Source organism: Antennarius striatus, chromosome 14 (assembly GCF_040054535.1).
Source record: "Antennarius striatus isolate MH-2024 chromosome 14, ASM4005453v1, whole genome shotgun sequence".
NCBI lineage: Eukaryota > Metazoa > Chordata > Actinopteri > Lophiiformes > Antennariidae > Antennarius > Antennarius striatus.
In genome coordinates, this window is record NC_090789.1 from 13,991,781 (window position 1) to 14,014,623 (window position 22,843).

At 40.2% G+C, this 22,843-nt stretch overlaps 1 protein-coding gene across 1 annotated transcript in view; it reads left to right on the plus strand.

Moving 5' to 3' along the window:
* Positions 1–22,843, plus strand: part of LOC137607339 (ephrin type-A receptor 7) — a 152,763-nt gene that overhangs the window by 77,210 nt on the left and 52,710 nt on the right. Inside the window, exon 4 of the mRNA XM_068333031.1 lies at positions 17,239–17,394. Coding sequence (XP_068189132.1) covers positions 17,239–17,394 — 156 coding nt within the window. The remainder of the gene's footprint in view (positions 1–17,238; positions 17,395–22,843) is intronic.

Here is a 22,843-nt window from a genome sequence, read left to right on the forward strand (position 1 = left end):
TCATTCTTTATTGGCCACTGACAGTGAAGTTCAGCAGGTCTTAGGGTAATTGTGCTGGGTCCTGCAGCGATTGGACCTGACTGAGAACTGCATCTCAAGAAGTAGATATAGCAGCTATTTTATCATTATCACACATAGCGATCTTAGTTCCCACAGAAGTTACTCCTGAATCCCTGCATTATGAGTGTATTTTTAAAAAAAGTGTTATAGTGTGGATGAAAGAAAGAAACAAATAAACAAAAGAAATTGATACAAACAGAAGAAATTGAAGAAAAAATACTGTTGTGAAATAAAATCAAAGGCTAACAGTTGGACAAAGTGCAGCATCAAAAATGTTTCATTCTCTTTCAGCCTCATTTTGGTAATTGGTGATGAGGACTTATAATCAAGTTGGTTTTGAAGAACCAGTCTGTCCATCTGTAAGAATGAGACCTTGTTAATTGTCCTTAAGTAAAACAAGAGAATTCAATTCCCTCAATATCTCTTTCTGCACTGGTCAATCCCAGAATTAGGGATCATTGCAGAGCCAATGTCGGTGTAGCAGGACTGGAGAACAGACAAACCTTATTCCATGACTCTTTTTTTTCCAAGACTCACTGACTTTTGTTGCAGGGACCCTTATGCAGATGTCAAAGAGAGAAGTATAGAAACAAGATGCCTGGAGGCAGGAGGGTTCTTCAAAATATCAAAGCATGGAGGGTTCTATGGCTGAGCTTTGAAATGACACAGTTTAGATTTAACATGGTGCCTTCTCCTACTTCTCCTTTTGGCTTTCCCTCCAGGGGTCGCCACAGCGAATCAGTTGCGTCCATCTAACCTTGTTTTCTGCATCCTCTGCTCTCACACTGACTACCTTCATGTCCTCTTTCACTACATCCATAAACCTCCTCTTTGGTCTTCGTCTAGACCTCCTGCCTGGCTGATCAAAACTCAGCATCCTTCTACCAATATATTCACTATCTCTCCTCTGGACATGTCCAAACCATCTCAGTCTGGCCTCTCTGACTTTATCTCCAAAACCTTTAACATGTGCTGTCCCTCTGATGTACTAATTCCTGATCCTATCCTTCCTGGTCTCTCCCAGAGAGAACCTCAGCATCTTCATCTCTGCTACCTCCAGCTCTGCCTCCTGTCTTTTCCTCAGTGACACTGTCTCTAGACTAAACAACATCGCTGGTCTCACCACAGTTTTCTACACCTTTCCTTTCATTTCAGCTGAAACTCTTCTATAACAAATCACACCTGACACACCCATTCCATCCTGCCTGTACAATCTTCTTCACCTCTCTTCCACACTCTCAATTGCTCTGGACTGTTCACCCCTATGTACTTAAAATCCTCCACCTTCATGATCTCTTCTCCCTTTAACTTCACTCTTCCATTTGGGTCCCTCTCATTCACACACATGTACTCTGTCTTACTGCGGCTAACCTTCATTCCTGTCCTTTCAAGGATAAACTTCCACCTCTCTAGCTTCTCCTCCACCTGTTCCCTGCTCTCACTGCAGATCACAATGTCATCTGCAAACATCATAGTCCATGGAGATTCCTATCTAACCTCATCTGTCTGCCTGTCTATCACCATAGCGAACAAGAAGGGGCTCAGAGCTGATCCCTGATGCAGTCCCACCTCCACCTTGAATTACTCTGTTACACCTAGATTACACCTCACCACTGTCTTACAGTCCTCATACATGTCATGCACTGCTCAAACATACTTTTCTGCCACTCCAGACTTCCTCATACAATATCACAGTTCCTCTCTGGGCACCCTGTAATAAGCTTTCTCCAGATCTACAAAAACACAATGCAGCTCCCTCTGGCCTTCTCTGTAATACTCTATCAACAACCTCAAAGCAAATACTGCATCTGTAGTACTATTTTTTGGCTTGAAACCATACTGCTACTCACAAATGCTCACTTCTACCCTTAGGCTAGCTTCAACTACTCTTTCCCATAACTTCATTGTATGGCTCATCAGCTTTATTCCTCTGTAGTTGCCACAACTCTGCACATCTCCCTTGTTCTTAAAAATTGGCACCAGCACACTTGTCCTCCATTCCTCAGGCATCTCCTAACTATCTAAAATCCTCTTGAGCAACCCTGTCAGAAACTCTACTGCCACCTCTCCTAGACACTTCCATACCTCCACAGGTATATCATCAGGACCGAGTGCCTTTCCACTCTTCATCCTTTTCCATTTTCCATCTTCCCAACACATTACGGGCACCTGCCAATAAACTCCCATCCCTATCCTTAATCACCCTAATCTGCCACACGTCCTTCCCATCTCTGACTCTCTGTCTTGCCAACCTGTATAGATCAGTCTCTCCCTCCTTACTGTCCAACCTAGCATACAAGTCATCATAAGCCCCTTGTTTGGCCTTTGCTACCTCTACCTTCACCTTAAGCTGCATCTCCCTGTACTCCATTCTACTCTCCTCAGTCCTCTCAGTGTCCCACTTCTTCTTCTAGATTTAACATGGTGCCTAATTTGTAGATATCAAAAAGATGTGTGAGGCAACTTAGCTTGTTTTTTTGTTTTTTTCACAGCAGGCAAAATAGTGCAATCTGTCCATCATTCTACAAATCTTCAGTTGAATTTTGTCATTTTTCCCTGTGGACATGGTTTGTGTTGTCAGACTATGGGGCCAGAAACGAGTGAGTGCAGACTATGGCATGTACAGAGGTCTCTGGTAGATTCAAAAAACTTCTCATTTAGTTTTAAAATTCTGACAGAGTTCTTTGCAACAAAACTCATATCATTTGGAATACCAGGTCTGTCTAGCTTCGAGAAAAGAACAACTGGCAAGGATAAACTGGGAGGAGAGCCAGGTTGCACATCTAACCACAAGGGAGGGGGGGAAGGGGTTCAGATATCAGGTCTCCAAAAACAACCAGCTGCCAAAACATGAAGGCCCTAACACTGGCAGCCCAGCAGTGGTCTTTGAATACAATCTCAATCCAGCTTCAGACTTGGCCTTTTGCAAATGGATATTTGAAATCCTTTGCTCATTTTAATTCCAAACAAGAGACAAAATTAGAGAGTCCAATTCTTCACAACAGACTGGGATCAGTCAGTCATCTTCAGATTACCACCGCTATATCCACCGCAGCGGGTCACGGGGAGCTGGAGCCTATCTCGGCGGCATAGGGCGTGAGGCGGGGGACACTCCGGGCACGATGCCAATGCACCACGGAGGACTGGGATCAGAATTGTTTGGATGAATGCATTTTGTTATACAGAGTTTAGGTAATGTCTTAACTCCTGAAGCAGGACTTTGAGCATGTCACAAATAAGTGTTACTGCAATTTGAATTATGCCATCCTTTTTACATATTTACTTTTGTTTGGTTTGATTTCTTTGTCTGTTCATTTGTTTGTTTGTTAGCACATGGTCAGTAAACGCTAGCCTGTCCTAGAGATTATGATATTTTTACATGAATCCTGAACGAAATAGTTTTCATCATTTCAGCTTAAGTGTTTGTTTTTTTTTGTTTTTTGTTTTGTTTTGTTTTGTTTTGGGGGGGGGGTTGTATTTTGACCAGTCTGAATGCATTTATTACCACAAATATAATTTTGTTCTTTTTCCAATTTTGACACAAATGGGAACGGACTGAGACGTAAAGAAAGCATCAATAGTCACCTATACAATTGTTCCAAAGTGTACTAGCACTGAATTTTTAATGCATTTCTTAACTTCTTCTGTCCTCCTAACCTTCCAGAACAACACCCACTGTGTGATTTACAAATTATACAATGAGAGAAGCTGAAAAACTGTAGGAACTCTTGACTATTTAAGCACCAGCAGCAGTAGTAATTTGAATGTGACTGGAATGAGTGTGAAACATTTAACTGGACCACTTAGTGTCAGTCTTTGATGTAACTGCTGCTGATAGCACTGTGGTAGTAATGTCTGGCTCTACCCGAATTATGAAACACACTGTGGCTGTTTGCTCGGTAGGTTTTAATACCAGCCACATTATGCCTCTGAGTGACTGTTAAGTCTCACAAGTCTTATTTAGCAACATTTTCACAGGATAACATAATATGTTAATTGTGAATACGTTTTTAATCGTAAGCCAACAGCCTGCTGGTTGTGTATGGTTTCAGTGTCTTCAATTTCACATGTCTAAAAACCTCCAAATTAGCTTCTGAGGATATATGGGCTTTAACAAGAAGCTGATAAATGTATTGATTTGTATTTTATGTGCTTCAAATATTTATTTTACATTACCCTCAAAGGAAACAGCTAGATCTAAATGAAACACAAAAAGATACATCTGGTGGTTTGGATTAATTGTTAATTTTTTACAGCATTTTTAGTAGTATCTGTTTGTGCAATGACTGATCAGTAACACAGAGTTTAATTCTCCCACCTATTTCATGCTGAAATGCACCATGTTGGTCTCAAAAGTTTCCTTTGATTATCTGTATTTAAACTGAGCTTGGGTTGGTTTAAGGTGCTTTTTAAATTCAGACTACTGGCATTGCTTGCACAGCTAGCCGAGTCATTGCGCAATCCATGATGAGGCTCGGCTGGCTGGTGCCTCACCGCAGGTTTTCAGTATTTCAGCGATAAATGTGAAATTTCAGCGATTTTGAGTAAAAATTATCTAAAATTGGAAAATAACTTTACAATACACATCACTGGATAAATAGAACTATTTAATTTATTTCTTCTATTTTTATTTCTTTTCTTTCACGATTTCAAGTGAGGCTGTGCCTCACCTGCCTCCCCTGACCGCACGTCACTGCATTTCACCACATGCGACTTCAGTGGTGGGAAAGGGGTTTGAGAGCAAAAGAAAAGCTACAGGACAAACCACAGTAATATGCAAAGAGAGACAGAAGACTATTAACAAAAGGGGAAAAATGTCAAACTTATTTCAGGAGAGCTCAGCAGCTAATGCTAGCACCAGCACAAAGTAAGTCACACTGGTTTGAAACAACTTTGCCACATCTTTGACTCGATCTACTCATATATAAGGATAAAAGCAAACACTGGAATGACATCACCAAAGCAGTCACCATTTTTTTTACACAAGATATGATGTTGATCCAAACGATGGATAAAGCTTGCTTTAAACAGCGTGTTAAACAGTTTGACCCCAGTTAGACATCGCATCGAGGAAATATTTGTCCAAGACAGCACTCCTGGCTATGTAAAAAAAACATAGCTTAACATGCAATATTATGAAATGTAATATGTTTATTTTATGCTTATTAATAAAGTTATAACACTTATTGTGTTATTATTTTTGAAAATCTTAATGTGTCCAAAATATCGTCTCCAAAATTACATGAGATAAAATGTTATTTTAAGGTCGTATCGCCCACCCCAACTAGGGACACACATAAAGCAGGATATGAACTTGATGTTATATTGACACAGAAAAACCCACAGTGCAATGGTTCTTGAGTATCTCAATCTGTCCCCACATGCTCAAATGTCTGGGCAATAATTCCCAGTGAAGACATTGTTGGAGTCTCTTGAGATTTGTGTGTCCCTGTTCACATTGTTGGAGGAAGATTGCACTGTGATTATAGGAAAAACGATTCTGACAGAGAAACAAACAGGCAGCATTTTATGGATCAAGAATATGGACAATTGGTCTTTGTGAACTTTATCTGAAATGACTGGAGAGTTGAGAGTAAAATGTGTTGTCAGAGGGATAAAAATACAAATGGGTACAAAAATAATCATATTTGTTGGCTAAGTGTATTGCCTGCATTTTTTTAAATCCCTAAATTGCGTGACTTCTATACCTCAGCTCCCCGTGACGCCATTTTACATGTCTTAATTAAACGGCTGCTTCGGAAAAGCACAGAATGAACGAGGGGGAAGGCGTTTGAGGATGGAGGATGGGTGGTGGTGGGGATTAATGAAAGAAGAGTCTGCTAATTACAAAACAAGGTCAGGGCCACTTTACCTTCACAGCTTAATTGCAGCCTTTGAATGTTTTGCAAGGCCATTTTTAATTCAGCAGCAAGAAGATTAAACTATGTTAATTGTTGGAAGACTGTATGTGTTGGTATACACAAACACATTTGTGCTTTTAAGTGCCTGTTTTACTTGGCATGCATCAACCCATCCTTGAAAGTGTGGTTTCAGGACTTGGGTGTATTGTTTTGAGAAGATTTTCAAAGATATTAGTGCAGGAATGTTTTGGGTATATTTTAAAATTGTATTTAAATGCCTTTGTTGCACAATCTTAAGGACATTGCATTTATAAAAAAAATTCTGGTGGAAGGCAAATTTTGAAAGTATTTATTGTATTCCACAACTGAACTTTTAATGTTTGGTTCTTAACTTTTTTAGACGACTCATGCACAATGACCTTCTCTTTGCATTTTTTCTTCTTTTTGCTATTATGATGTGTAATTCAAGATTTAAGCTCCCCTTTATCCCAGAATGAATTTATTTTCTGGAACTGCTGTGATCACTGATTTTTATTATTTAGTATTATTCTATGGTGGCATAGTGGCGCAATGGGTAGCGCTGTTGCCGCACAGCAAGGCTGTTCCGGGTTCTTCTCTGTGCAGAGTTTGCTTGTTCTCCCCGTGTCTGCGTGGGTTATCCCAAGATTCTCCGGCTTCCTCCCACCTCCAAAAAATTACGCTTCAGGTTAATTGGCTTGTTCCAAATTGATCGTATGTATGAGTGTGTGCGTGCATGCTTGTCTGTGTCTCTGTGTGGCTCTGCGGCGTACTGGCATCACCCGCGGGGTTTCCCCCGCCTCACGTCCTAAGTCATGTGGGATAGGCTCCAGCTCCCCACAACCCGCCACAGTGGATAAAACGGTGAAAGAAAGTGGATGGATGGATGGATTATTATTCTAATGACATAAATAAGATATAAGACATAAATTCCTGGTTGAAATCACTTTAAAATAATTCCTTTTCTAAATTTTTAATAGCAGCATTTTTTGTAAAGCTGAGTCAGAGCTACAAACAATAAGGTTCATGCATGCTTAATGCTTGCTGTTCATTTTTGATCCTTGACTTTCAGCTGTCATTCCCAGTGGGAAAAATGGATGAAGGTGTTTGGGGATTGGTTTGCCTCACAATCGCACCCTCCAAAAGTATTTTAAGTGTCACATGACATGACCGTGACACCTGCTGCCAATGAAAGCACTTAATCAGCCTCAGGGCTGAAGTAACCCCCCACAACTGGCCGGCATCCATGTCCACCCCATTTAGGTTCATTAATGATAAATCAGGAGGACGAGCAGCCATCCAAATCTTCCACGCTTAACATGGAACTTAATAGGGTTAGAATGATATAAACTTGTATTAAACATTGTAGATGTAGATTTATGAATAGCCATTGTCACCATTGTCTATCAAATATGTTGGAAGTCCAATGACAGTTGGAATGCTGAGAGATCTCTCTTTATAATAATAACTTGATAACAAATATGGGTTGTTTGTGTCTTTTATATTGATGATAGACTTACAATTGTCAACTTGGGGTTTCATCACTGCAGATTCATGTTAATCCAGAGTAAAACCAGCCTCATAGTTAACACTGCACTACATCCTCACTGCAGTGCACTGAGGAAGCAGTGCAGTGAGGATGCAGGAGATCAGGTGGTCAATATTAGCAGACCCAGTAATCCCAGTTCCTCCTTGACTAAAACATTTTAAGATCTCAGAGTTTCAAGAGGAAAACCTTAGTCAACCTTGTCATGTGTATTGTGCACTATTTTATCACTAAAGACTACCTGTGCCTCAAGACATACTATTCCTGCAAAAAGGTGCTTCTCTTTGTCTCCAAAACAAACAATATTGATATCCAGATTTTCTTGGAGGTAGTGAAGACTGCGATGTGACCTCTTAGCCTGAATTCATACGTTCAGGTTCAATGTTTAATGGGGAACATACAAATTACTCACAGAGGCTTTCCTCATTTTTACCATTATGTTGAATATACAGACAGCACAGAGCAGACTAAAAATGTACAACATGATGAAGTTGAATGCTGACATTCTCCAACAAAGTTAAACTGATGAAAATGCAACACAAAATCTGAAAATTTATAGCAACACAGTTCCATAAATTTGCATATTTTTTTAAAAACACAACTTTTTAAAAACGCATCGAAAACGATTTGCGTCCACACAACATCATTTTCAAAAAAATCTCCATCCACACGTAAACGCAGCAGTGCGTTTTCGAAGACGGCTATAAGCATGCCAAACCATGTGGTGGCAGTATTGAGTCAAATTTTATCCAATAGGAATCCTTCGTATTTTGTTGTCACAACACACGGGCCCATAAATATGACATCAAAGAGGTTTTTGTCGCAGGCAAGACGTCAGCGTTTTTTAAAAGTTGCAGATACACCGTCCACACGACAACGCAGACCCAGCGGTTTTTTTAAAAATCCACCTCGGCCAGCGTCTTTAAAAAGTTGTGTTTTCGTTCCGGATATCTGCGCTGTCGTTTGGACCAAAGGCGTAAACGCAACAAAAAAGTTGCGTTTTAAAAAAATCCATCATCGTTTGGACGGGGCCCTAGTTTCTTTGCTGCTTGTGTACACACTATTTAGAGTAATATCTAATAGAACACTGACAGTGTAAGTGTACACAAGATCTCTACAGCTCTAACAACACAGGCAACAAAGCCAGTGTCACAGAGATTGATGTCATGTGCAGCAGAAATTTGAATTTAATTAATTGATTGGTTAGTTGAACATAATGTATTAAAGAGGCTTTTATAGCTACACGCAGTATAATTGGAAGCAGTAACATATTGTGAGGAGACTGACTGTGGATACGAACCTAATACTTCAGTTGTCTTTTACATTTATGATATAACTGCCTTATTTGCTCAAAACAAGTCCAACTAGGCTAATCTTACCCTTTGCTCTTTGTCTAATATTTGATGAGCTGATTAGCTAAGTCAAGTCAAATGATTACTAAGAAGCAGGTCTGAATCCTCAAACCTGTGACTTGAACTTGACTTGAACTCAAATCCCCTGTCCGTGTCTGTTAGATACTAATTTTGTGGGTTCACCTGCTCTCATGGCCTCTCATGAACATTAGTACACTGCATAAGTGCATGGATATGTGCACCTTGTAACCTCTTGGAATGACTCTAATAGATGCGTCTGGGGGGGGGGGGTATCTGATTGCCCTTGACCTTCTGTCATCTAACAGTTTGACAATGTTCTAGAATGAATTAAGCACTCATTTTTCTCTCTGCCCTCTTCTTCTTCATCGCACTCAAGGATTTGCAGCTTTATTCATCTAAATGCCCTCCTGGGAATCAAATTCATCACGCTCATTTGTCTATATCTGGGTCACAGTCACAGTTAATGAAATGGCTGATTCGGATGAGGCAAATCGAAGCGGAACACCATTAGTCGTCGAGGTTCATTCAAGATCTCATCACAGATTTAAATAGCTGATTCAGAATCAAATGAAATCGGCATGTCATGACAGACTGCAGGCAGGAGATTATGCCTGTTAATTTCCATAACTAGATTGTGTTCAGGCTTGTATTTACACACACACAGCCACACACACACAAACACACACATACTATTTACTAAAAAAAAATAAAATAAAAATTCCAAAGTACACACACATAGTTATGTTTTCACTCACATAAATTTTCCTGACTGTGGTTGTTTTATGCAGCCCATGACAGACATGCACTTGTTTCATTTTCACGCATGTAAAATTGAAGGCAATGAAGACTGACGTTACATATTGCCATTGGAAATGGGGAGAGATGTGTCTAAAACGCTGCTGTGTATATAACCTTCAGTTGCCTTACCAATCAATATTACCCTAAGCTTATCTTGACTCTCAGTTTGAAGGTGGAATTGTATTTTAGGGACAGGCAGAAGAGATAGCCCACGTTTACACTGACACACTCATGCACACATGCCACACAATAGCATGACTGTTGAGAAAGAGCAGATCATTGAATCTCATTTGGTGAGCACTCCAGCTGAAATTGCCTGACATTCACACGCAACCATGTTTTCTGACTTGTGGCTGATGTGTTACAATGTGAAAGACTGGGACACTGCCTAATATTGCACAAATGTATACAGTACTCTATCCCATTTTTCATGCAGTCTGGGTGTGTGCAGTAAATGAGGCTGTGTGCTACACTGTCTGTCTGGTTGTGATGGCTGTGATGATGGTAATGGTTGTCACTGTGATGGCAAGGGTAAAAAATCCACTTACATATTTTTTTATGTTTCTTTGTGTAGTCTTTGTCCGACAGAAGAGACAGACTTGGTTGTCCACTTAAGTGTGATTTTCATCTGTGATGGAAGTCTCTTCATATCTCCCTCTTCCCCCCGTGATTGTGGCCAAGACACCTGGATCTGGAAGTGGTTTGAAAAACAACACACCTGTGCTCACATGCAGGCATGGATTTAGATAAATACCTGCGTAGCTATGCTAAGTGGAAATCACCGATCATGAAACTGGTGATACAAAAAGTCTTCAATGATGTGTCCATCGTGCCATCAGAATATTGACTGTATAGTAAGTGATATTGTATGCAAAAATCTGCTTAAGTCGGTATTTTTTATCCTACTTGAAGTGTATTTGTTCTACTGTGTGTATTTGCAATATGTGTGTCTTTTTGCTTACTGTGCTTGTGTTTACAGTCTTTAAATTTGCCATGTTGAAATTATGTTAATTTGTCAGTGTTTCATCTATTTACATTGAGTATACAGCGCTCACTTCTTTTTTAAGAGACAGTGTTGAAAAAAAAAAGCTGTACTGGCTGACCAATTAGGCCTCGATCCAGAATAAAAAAACAAAACAAAACAGGGACTTTAATCACACAGTAAGCATCTCAGACTAGTCGACCAAAGCTTAATTTGAAAACATTATAGACATTAATGGCTGCCTCCAGCCAGGGTCAATAGTTTCGTACTACTGCCCTGTTATTTTAGCTGAAACTGAATTATTTGAGAAATGGACAACAGACCTAAAAGCAGTTTGCATGTGGGGTAGTCATGTTGTCAGACTTGAGGCCTAACCGACCATCTGGCCATTATCCTGGGTAGAACGTTCCTTCAGTGATGTTTCAATGAGGTGCATATTTAAAGGTCATTCAAACTATAAAACATTTTTTACGATTTATTTTTGTACCATCTTTACTAGCAATCTTTTATTGTTGTTATTTTAGTCTTTCAACAAAATGCATAACAGTATTTTCCAAATCCATTTTCCATCTACTTTTGCATTCATCTTCGTCATTCCTCTAAAGCACTTCGAATTGCATTCAAATTATTTGAAAGGTTATATATATATATATATATATATATATATATATATATATATATATATATATATATGTACAGTATATATACACACACACATTCTATCCCTGCTTCTATCTACATGTTCAACACAGCAGACCTAAAAAGATTTCCATTTGTGCCCACTCAGGGTCTTGAATAGTCATATTTGTTTTGGATTATCTGAATGTGAAGGTCGCTCCTTTTAACGGGGAGCACAACTTTAGCAGTGAAGAGCTGTTTCAGAAGATGAGATGGGAGAAAGGTTGAGGTCAGAGCGACTTGAATATCAGAGTACAGCCAAACCACTAGAAAAGAAGAAGAGGCTGTGTTGACAGGCGGCGATTGTCTGTGTGTACGTCGGTTTATGTATACTGTCAGTTCAGTGAGTCGTATGTTCGGAAAATACAGATATGCACCCTCCTCCGTCTGTCTGCTCTCCTCGTGTAAACAAAGGAGAAAATCCATTGGGTTATCTTTATATGCATGTCAGACATACTAGCTTGACAATTCTATATAATGCAGACGGCTTACGTATGTTAACATTTAAAGGACAGACAAATTGTTTTATACACAAATACAGATTTATAAAATGAGAATAGAAAGATTTCTAAACATAGAGCTGAGGCTATTGGGAAAAAAGTACCTTCATTATACATTTTTAGCAGCAGGGTAAAAACTGTTTTTTGGTAGTCCCCCCACATTTCCGTTAGTGCCAAAGAAATTCTGAATATAGCAACTGGATGGATCAAATTGTAACTTGGTTCAGACTTTTACATCCTTTTTACAGACTTTTGGACTTGTAGTCCATCTGTAAGCTTTTGTTTGTTTGCTTTTCTCAAGTTATGATATAAAGATTGAGATTTTGGTCCTCTCCTGGTTCAGGAGTGTTTTTGTTTGTCTGTCTGGATGGTTTTCTGTCTGTTCTTGTCTATACTTTCCATCTGGATGGAACAGTACAGACCTGGCACTTCTGTGCTGTGATATAACACAACAGCTCTTTGTTGTGTTTGTTTGTGATGTAACCGCTCTGGTGCTGTTAAGTGTTCTGTGTCTTGTGTATGCGGTCGTGAGAGAGCCAGTGAATGAGTCTGTGGGTTTTTACGCTCACAGAAGTGTGTGCAATTCTCTGCTTTAGTATGTGTGTGCACATTGCGGGTCAGCGCTGGCAGAATTAGACATGTCTCCAGCGTAAAGCTCATACACGGCACTGCTGACATTATTACCCCTGGCGGCATCCTTCGCTAGTTATCCTCCTGTGTTCTCTGTGTGATGTCAGTCTGTGGTAACCAGGGCAGAACAGTGAATGAAATGATAAAGCAAAGCATCGACCTGAATGGCACGGCTCCGAGCTTTCTGCCTGATTACACCGTGAGGCGGCAGGCAGTCAGTGGGTAGACTGGAATGAGGTGTTTACTTTTAGCTGATAACAGGGATTTAAGCTGTAATTCGGGAGTTGGTCATATCTTCAAAGTGGTGAGATGCACAGACGACTTGTTACACCTCATGTAGTGCAAATGGAATTGCTTTTTTTCATCAGTCATTTAATAGCAGCTCTTAACACTTGAAAAACCAAAGCCTGTTTATGAAAGTACAACATCTGAACTCCAGAGACTTGAAAATAATCAGAACTGCTTAGTATGGAGCCCTGGAGGAGGTCATAAAGATAACAAAAAGACATCCTCTTGAATTTGTAATGATAAGGTTGTGTTCTTGAGGAAATCATCTACATACATAGCTCACTTAATTCATCTGAATGTCCAGCTACAGGATTCATTTAATGAATATAGTACAGAATAAGATGAATGTAGAACCCTTTATTTTTTTTTACTGTAGTGGCCAGCACAATGAAAGAAACTAAATCATTGCTTTCCTAATGAATTGTTAAATGTTAAATGTCTGTTACAATTACATATATGGTAGAAATGACATATGACGCATCTTAGAAGTAAGTACAAGTACAAGTAAGACATTTTTATCATCTAGCCATTTTAACTTGATGATTACTAAGGTTTAGTTTTGGGGGCTCTAAAATTCACCCACTATATTTAATCACATCTACTCTCAGTTTATTAGTACTTAGTTAGGAAACAAAAAATCAAACTTATCCTCAGTTTTTTTTTTTACATAAACATGACAGAATTTGGGACAACTGCCTATTAATTTGGAACCCTCCCAAATATATTGAGAGCATCTTACCACCTTATTTTAATGAAACGCAGTGCTACAGAAATGTTTTAGATGACATAATGTGCATGTTTCAACAGAAGACAAGGAATGAGTACTGAATTTGTGTTAATCTTACCAGAAATAAAAATAAAAAAGCTGTGTCTGAATGTTGGTCATATACTTGCCTCTTTTTGAGTCCTTTTCATGGAATCTGATTAAGAAAAATCTTAGGTCGACCACTGGGGTAGAGATATCTTCAAACATTTTGTTCTGGTCGAAATCAAATCCTCTATAGTGAAATCCCTCTTATGTAGTAACAACTGCTTTTAGGAGAAACTTGTTTTACCTTAATTTTAGGCATATTAGTTTTATATGCACCTGATATTGAGAAGTAGAATCTGCATGAAGCATCAAAACTGGTAGAATGACTGCTTTCCATGTACTGAAATCGGTTCCTGTCTCTTGTATCTTTCTGTCATTCCATCATCTCTCTTCCATGTTGTGCACCTGTCCAGAAGCCTATTTTCACTGTGATTTGCTGTTTGTCCTTCAGTTAAGTATATGCCTAAAAAGTCATTTTGTATACGTACTACACGTGTGTTTTTCTGCTCACCAAAACGAGTTCACTCTTAGCACATGAGGAATCCACTCTCTCTTCGAGTTTCATGTCTGTTCTTTGAGAAATGTCCAGTCTGCTGTCTTCATGTCTGTTTGTGCTTTTGTCTCTCTTTGTAATAACTCAGAGATGTTTGTATCCTGCCTCATCCTTATAGGACCAGGCATCACTGCCTATCACAATTATTGTGTTGTGTGTATGTTTGTCAGCGCTGTGTGTGTTTAAACGTGTGCCGTGTTCTATTTAATTGAGACTCTCCGTAGCCTCATAGGACAAATTGATTAGTTGGTTTGCCAGCTGTCCTGGCAGATCCTTCTGTCTCTGTTATTCTCTCTAACCTCCCCCTTTCCTCTTCTCCCCCGGACTCTCATTTCCACTTTAACTTGTGTACCTCTGCAATTAAAAGGGATACAAAAAGAACATGTCATTTAATGACTGGATCAGTGTTCCTTACATGCATCCTTCTTCCTCACTGCTGGATGCATTTTAGAGATTCCACATTCTCCCACTGGCAGATGGCTGCTGGCCCATTTTGAATGATGTGACCTTTCATGGCGTTGTCTTTTGGCATGCCTCCGGAATGATGCCTTGCTGTGGAGAATGATGGGCAGCACGCAACGCCAACTCCTTTTGTTATCAGAGCTGCACATATTGTCTTTATACACCCCTATCATTACACACACATTTCCAAGGTGGGCTGCAAAAATGTGTATCCATAGCGAATTGGGAGAAATGGGGAGAAAATGCAAAATCCCATCTCTGTTCTCACAGATCTATGCATAATTTCACCTTGATATGGGGGCTATTTAGGCTCCTTGGTGTGGTGAACAAAGAGTCAGACACTCAGTGTGTGTTTCTGTCCCATTGCTTGGCTGTGCTGTGAGCTGAGAGTGAGAGATTTTTCTCTGTCTAATGATAGATATTACAAAGTCGATTACAAGGTTCGAACAGCCTCAAGTACGGAGCTGACAGATATCCACACATGTAGCTGGTGCCAAACACGCCTGCATGCACGCCCACTCTAGTCTGAGGTGCAGAGGCGAAGAGGTCAGCCAACTGATGTGTGATGGCACTTTTCTAATGCATGAAGAAAAAAGGTGGCTCAATCCTTGTTGCGCTTGTGTGTTATTAATGTTATTTTTAAAATTTATGGGGCAGCATAGTTATGTGTGGACTGAGCCAGGGATGTGAGACACCTCTAGCATCTTTCTGCATTGGTTTAATAGGTCTGCTGGATTACTTTCTTGAGGATTTGGTCCTCTAGTTGTGTTAAAATTCAAGCCAATCAAATCCTTTACTGAGGGCGGAGGGTGGCGACGTAGATGATCATTGTTCACTGTATGCATATTTTCTATACAAAAAAAAAATTAACCTATTTGGCAGGCTTAGACTGTGAAAAATATCCCTTATTGGATTAACTACTTGATTTTCATGGAATTTTTTACATTCTTCTCCAAAGCAGTGATGTATTGTAATTGTCAGTGTTGGTGACAATTACAATACATCACTGTCCGTTCGTCCATCCATTAGTCTACCAAATATCTCCGGAACTGTTGCAGATAGAAAGATGAAACAAAAAGCAGATTACTCTGGCGGGAAATGGGATGAAAATGAGATGATGATCTCGACCTTGAGAAAACTAGGTCAAGGTCAAATTTCAACGTTGGTAACCTCAAGAACTGGATAAGTTGGAAAGACGAGGGAGAAGGTCAGTGTGAGAAAGACCATGTCTACCTATGTACTAGCTTTGATCTATGGTCAGAGCTAGTGCATAGCTTTGCCCTACCCTAAAAGGTCAAAGCTATGCACTTGTCAGGTACTACTTTCAGGGTACCCTGACCAACCCTTCGCGTGATGTTGTAGTCTCTGACTGCCTTGGTTCTTGTTTCATTTTGCTTTTGTTGAGTGTCCCACAACCAAATTATTTCTGAGGCATCCTCGGAGAGAGTAACTGTTGGTTTGGAAGCCTCCAACTCTACCGTGTCTTTTACTTTCAGATATCAGACTTAAGTAACAAATTAGGTTATCAATCTTTCCATCTATCAGTCCATCTATTTGTTTAGCCTCTCCATCTAGGCACTCAAACCCGGGTAATGAAAAGCTAATGAAAGGTAAGCCTGATGGCATTTCTGTTTCTAATTGGATGAGAGAGAGTTGAGAAAAATCGGTCTGAGCGGCAGATGATAGACAAGGCGGGGAGGGGGGGCAAAGCAGTTGAGGAGAGGGAAAAGAATGGCAAGATAAGTGTGAAAGGGATAGGAAAGTCAGATGCATTAGGAGAACAGAAAAAGAGTGAACGGGAGAGGTAAAAAGAGAGAGAACATGCCAGAACTGTTTAGCAGAGCATGGAGCAGTAACTGGCTCCCTGATTTCACACTCATTATCACCTGCTACAAAAGCACGGTGAGTGGAAAATGAAATGGCATGGAGGGAGAGTGTAAATCAAGCTGTTTGATTCTGTGTGTTTATGCATTGCATTGTCACACATGCATTGATAAAGTTCTGTTACATGGCAGGTATTCTAATGGGTGTACTGTATAAGGTCATCTTCTTAGGCAAAGGCCCTCTTCCATGGCCTTTGCCTCACAGACATTTTGGTGTCATAGACTGTAGAGGAAATTAGCAAATAAAATGGGAAATGTGAACAGGAAATTAATCGTTTTTGGGTTTTACAGTTGTTTCCCAGTATCATTCCCCTTTGCATGTATTCACCCAGCTGGTTCCATCCAGTCAGAGCCTTTGATTTTCTCACACTGGGCCAGACGGATCCTGATTGTGTTTGTCAGATGGATTAAGCCAAATTCTCCTCTACTCTTGTCATATAATCATATATTCAATCTTGTCTGCATTCTTTGGAATCAGTTACTCTCTGTTCTTAATTTTGTTTCTCATGAATTATGTGGGAGATTCGTGCTTAGGTGGCTGTCAAACTCTTTGACCAAGAGAAAAACTAAAGATTCTATGAAGGTACTTGTATAATAACCTTAAATAATTCCAATAGATGAAGTATTTTGTTGATTTTAGATTTAAATGATTTATCCATTCATTCTCTGTGTGAGGAATCTTTTTACAGTGCAGCATTCCATGAGATTTCCGTGTTCACACAAAGTCAGGTATCACCGCACACATTCTTTTGGACGTATCCTAATGATGGGTTTCTGTGTCTGATCCTTTTCCAGCGTGTCCGACCGGCTCCTATAAGATGTCTTCAAGGCAGCAGGAGTGTTTTCCTTGTCCGGCCAACAGTGTTGCAGAGGAGGAAGGATCTGTGTTGTGTGTGTGCAAGGAGGACCACTTCAGAACACCCCTGGACACACCCTCAGCACCCTGCACAAGTAAAAAACATTGTATACATCTATATTTGTATTCCACTTTTTTGTTATTGTCAAATCTGAGCAGTTTCGAGTCTATAAGTCAAATATTATCACACCCAGTGTTCATTTGTTATATCTACTCATTCCATGTTCCCTTCTTAATTAAGAACTTCTTTGTGTCCGTTTTCATCCATCCATCACATCCTGCATCCTTTAACCCTGCTCCACTTGCCCTGCCTCATCCTCATCACCTCTTCATCTGACCCTCCCCTTCCCAGTTTTCATCTCCACTCCATCCCTCTTTTATTCAGCTCCTCCTCTTCCTTATTTCCATGTCTCATCTCCTCCAACCTTCACCTCTCCTTCACCTCACACCCCCTACACCCCTTCTATTCCCAACATGTAAAAAAAAAAATACTCAAGACACATCTGGCACAGCTTCTTTTCATCATTCTAAACTGTTGACCGGTAGCATGTTTGTTCAAAAACAAGGCACAGGATGCAGGTGTTAACATGCTCTACCTAAAATGTTATGAGGTTGTCAAGTTCTTACAGCTCTGCACCTTAAAAAGAGGTGCATGCATGAAAATATCTTATGTCTTCCTCTCTTGGTTCCCCTATTAGCTTAAAAAAATCTTGTCTTGTTTATGATACATTTGAAAAGAAGGGATTAATTCTTTCAGTGTCAGGATAATCCTCTAGGTTTTTAATTTCACACATTATGTGCACACATCCCTCTATTTTTTATCTACATGAGTCGTTTTATCCTTTTTACTACCCATCCATGCTTCATTCCTACTCCTAACATTACTTCTCCATTATGCGTTTTCCAAAAACCCCATCGCCCCCTCCTCGTTTTCTTTGTGCTTAACCTTGTACATTTACTCTTCCACCTGCTACTCTACCATTACAGATCCATCTCCTGCCATACACCCATTACCCCCAATTCACTGCACCATCTTTTTCTACCCCCGTCACTTTTTTTTTTTGACCCTTGAACACACACTTCCCTCCATTCCCCCTGTCTGTCTTCTTAACTCGGCCGCCCATCGGTCTTCTTTCCACCATCTGCCTCTTCACATTTTGCTTCCTCTTCATCCTTTCACCCATGCATGCTATCGCCCCATTCTTCTTCCCTCTGTCAAACTGAAATCTCATCCCTCTATCCTCAAGCAACATACTCTATAATCTCATCCCCAATGTCCAGGCATTATCTGTTCATCCCACACTCTGTCTTGCATACTGGATGCCATTGCTCTCAGATGAAGACGCACTCTGAGGCCAATAAGACAAACACCATACAGGGTAGCCCTATTGATTCCTGCATGGTGAGCAGCCTATTGATAAAGCTTAGTAATTAGATGTAGGAATAATGGGCTCGATATTCTGGCAGTACTCAGGGCAGTTAAACTTTCAGGTCAAAGGGCTGTGCATGCACACTGAAACAGTCCGTTGTGTGTGGACATGTGTAAGTCTGTGGTGATGCTAGCTTTTATGCTAACTGTGGTAGAAGGGTGTGATTACATTATTGATCAGTGAGCTCTCTGATCCCTGTGTGATAACATTTATAGCAGCCTAATGACCACATTAATTATGTTATCGATTCAGTAATTATGATCATCCCCAGATTTGGCTACTCAACCACAGGGTTGAGAAAGAGACAGTGAAAGATGATGAATAGTTTTTTTTTTTATCGTCTCAGCAATTAAAGATGAATTTTAAAGAGTTATTTTGTCTGTTCTATTAACAACCTTTTAAGTACCTTGGCCCTGATGTTTTTATCATGTTTAGTAGCTACCACCATGTCTTTGAAATAACACTCCTCATTGTCTTCAAATCTCTTTTGAAACAATTTAAACAATACATGACTGATTGTTTCATTACTTATGCATCCTGCCATGAATCACTACCATAATTGAGAATGATTATTTATTATTCGATTATGTCCATAACATCACTGAAGATATATCTGTTGAAGAGAGTCAACTGCACTTGTAGGGAAAGCTTGAAGACATTTCAGATGAGAGATAAAATCATCAAGCTTTTCCTTTAAGACCACCTGACTTTATTAGGCACAGAGATCTACCATGACGTGGGGGACTGAGATCTTCAGACATTACAGCATGTGTTTGACAGCACATGTTGGAGGTTTTGGAGATAAAGTCAGAGAGGCTAGACTAAGAGGGTTTGGTCATGTCCAGAGGAGAGATAGTGAATATATTTGTAGAAGGATGCTGAGTTTTGAACTGCCAGGCAGGAAGACTAGAGGAAGACCAAAGAGGAGGTTTATGGATGTAATGAGAGAGGACATGAAGTTAGTTTTTGTTGGAGAAGAGGATGCAGAAGACAGGGTTAGATGGAGGCAACTGATTCGCTGTGGCTACCCCTGAAGGGAAAAGTCGAATGGAAAAGAAGAGGAAGAGATTTGAGAAAGAGAGCTATTTCTTGTAAATCCTAATTTTTGCATATGACATTTTACATTATACACAGGGTATAAATTACATACAGTTATTGCTAAATAGCAACATCCAGAAGTTCTGATAACATTGTGTAAGAGTGTGTCACACAGCATTTGTTAGACTCATGACAATCTCTACAGCTGACTCAGGGCAGCAGCAGGACTAGTACTGTGGGTTGACCAGCTCATGGTTTATACATAGTAAAATGCGAACAGTGATGTAGGTTTCATCCTCCATTATGTTGGAGCAGCAGTACAGAGTGTCAAAGGTTCATGTGGATGGAGGACGGAGAGCAGACAGAAGACGGAAACAGATTGGCAACAAAGGGAAAGGGACAGAAAGGAACTGTCTGCCTCAAACTCCCTGCCTCAAAGACGAGAAGAAATAAGATAAAACTTCAAGGTAAAGTAAGGAGAGCAAGGCCGAGAGCAAGGCCGAGAAAACATAAAAATAAAAGAATATATGAATAAAAGGCCCATCTGTATCCACATCTAAAGTGTGTATATTTGTTCGTGCGTGCACTCACACTCCCTTCACTTATGTAACAGTGCTCTATGTGTGTTTGGGAACAGGACGCAGCTGTGTGTGACGTGTCAGACAGCATGGACGGAGGAGCACACCTTCACTTATTCATCTCACAGCATATGCATGCATACACAGACATCTAAAATTAATGGCCTTTAATGGGCCAAAGCTGTATTTAGCCTCAGAGTGCTGGGACAGAGAATGCTTTGGTCAGTCAGGACCAGATTTTAGCGATGGGATCTGACACTGCATTGTAATTTAATACTGGTTTTGTTTTTTGTTACTGTACATCCTGCGAAGTGGTGATGTATTGTAATTGCCAGTGTTTGTGTGTTCGTTCGTCCGTCCGTCCATCTGTCCGTCCACCAAATATCTTCACAACCGTTGCAGATAGAAAGATGAAAGAAAAAGTACATTACTCGGGCAGCAAAGGGGATGAAAATGAGATGATGCCCTTGACCTTGAGAAAAATTAGTAAATCTCAAATTTAAATTTTTGTACTCATCGCGGAATTTTGGGAGGCAGTCACATGATACCGTATGCACATTCTATTGGCTGACGGCATCCGGAGGTGCGCTACGTTCTGTGAGTCTTGGACTATTGTGAGACACAAGAGGGCTTTAAACAGTCTATAAGAGTGTGGGAAAAGGTAATACAGATAGAAGGTGGTTTAACATCAGTATGGGGAGGGTTCATAAACATTTAAATTACTGTAATAAGACAAATAGTTTGTCGCTCCATCTGCAGAATTCGTTAATCACGTGTGGTTCCTGGAACTTATTAACCTCAAGGAGCGACGGCCCATGTCCTGTATACCTTTTTAGGTACATATCTCTGAAACCTGATGAGATATAATCACAAAACAAAAAGCAAAAATTTCAGGAAGCCAGAGGCACAAAAATGTGTAGGTCAGGTTAAAATGTTGAATTCAGGGGTGTCGTGGGATGTTGCAGTCTCTGACTTGATTTTTAAATGTGGTGGTTTATTTTAGACTTGTTAATACAAAGATTTATTATAGGCAGATCAGACTCTTGGCGATGCAGCTAACATATCACATTTCTTATTTCATGGAGTTCCTCCCTTTAAACTCACCTTTATTTACAGATGGTAAGCAAAGGATTTGTTCCTCTCACCACTGCTGACATTAGCACATAACGAATAAACTTATCATCCTAGCTTGTGCATGAACAAGATGTTCACACAGATAGTAAAATACCTGATAAGCCAAAAAAGATCATGCCTTGGAGAGTTTTTTTCTCTGCCATCAAAACACAAACCTAATGTCTTGAGGCCTTGTTTATTCCCAAATGTTTTAATGTGTGTTCACATCATCAACCATCCCTCCTTCAATTCAAGTACCGGTATATTTTTTGTCACACTGTGATGATGCCCCTTGTTCAGACTCATCACAGTAAACACCCCCACATGTTCAATTACAATCCTTGTTTTATGTCATCAAAACCAATTTTTTGACACAGAATCCTGATTAAAACAAGATCATTGTTTGATGTTGTCCAGATTAAGGTCAAGATACCAAATACAATGAGTCCATTAGTCATGTGAAACATTTCAAAGCTCACTAATGTCACTAATGTGATGGTGGGGAAGCCGTTGTTACAGTGTAAACTGTTGATCCAGGCAAGTTTGAAGCAAAATGTTTGTTCCAGAGATTCCTGCACATTTGCAGATTTTAACAAGGCAGTCAGAGACTGCAACATCCCGCAACACCCCTAAATTTAAAATTTTACCCTGACCTACTTGCATAGGTCAAAGATCAAAGCCTGTGCTCTGACCTACTACCATTGATCAAAGCACTAGCTTTGATCTATGGTATTACACTGGCCTCCCTTGTCTATCTATCTTATCCATTTCCTGAGTATACAAATGTTGAAATTTGACCTTGATTTAGTTTTCTCAAGGTCAAAATCATCATCTCATTTTCATCCCCCCTCCCTTCCGAGTAAAGTGCTTTTTGTTTCATCTTTCTGTCTTCAACGGTTGCGAAGGTATTTGGTGGACTAACGAACAAACTAATGAACGAACGAACGGATGAACAAAAAGAATAACACACGAACACTGACAATTACAACACATCACCGCTGTGAAGCGGGATGTAACAAGTGGACTCTAGGAAGTGGTGCCTGAGACAAGTTTGGGAGTCAGTCAGTCAGTCATCTTCTAACCCGCTTAATCCGCTAACACAGGTCGCGGGGGAGCAGGTGCCTATCCCGGCAGTCTCAGGGCGTGAGGCAGGGGACACTCTGGGCACGACGCCAGTGTACCGCGGAGCCACATACAAACAAACAATCATTCACACACACACTCACTCCTACGGTCAATTTGGGACTGGCCAATCAACCTGAAGCGCATGCTTTTGGAGGTGGGAGGAAGCCGGTGGCACAGTGGGTGGCGCAGCGGTTAGCGCTGCTGCCTCACAACACAGCGGACCCGGGTTCGAGTCCCGCTCTGTGCGGAGCTCGCATGCT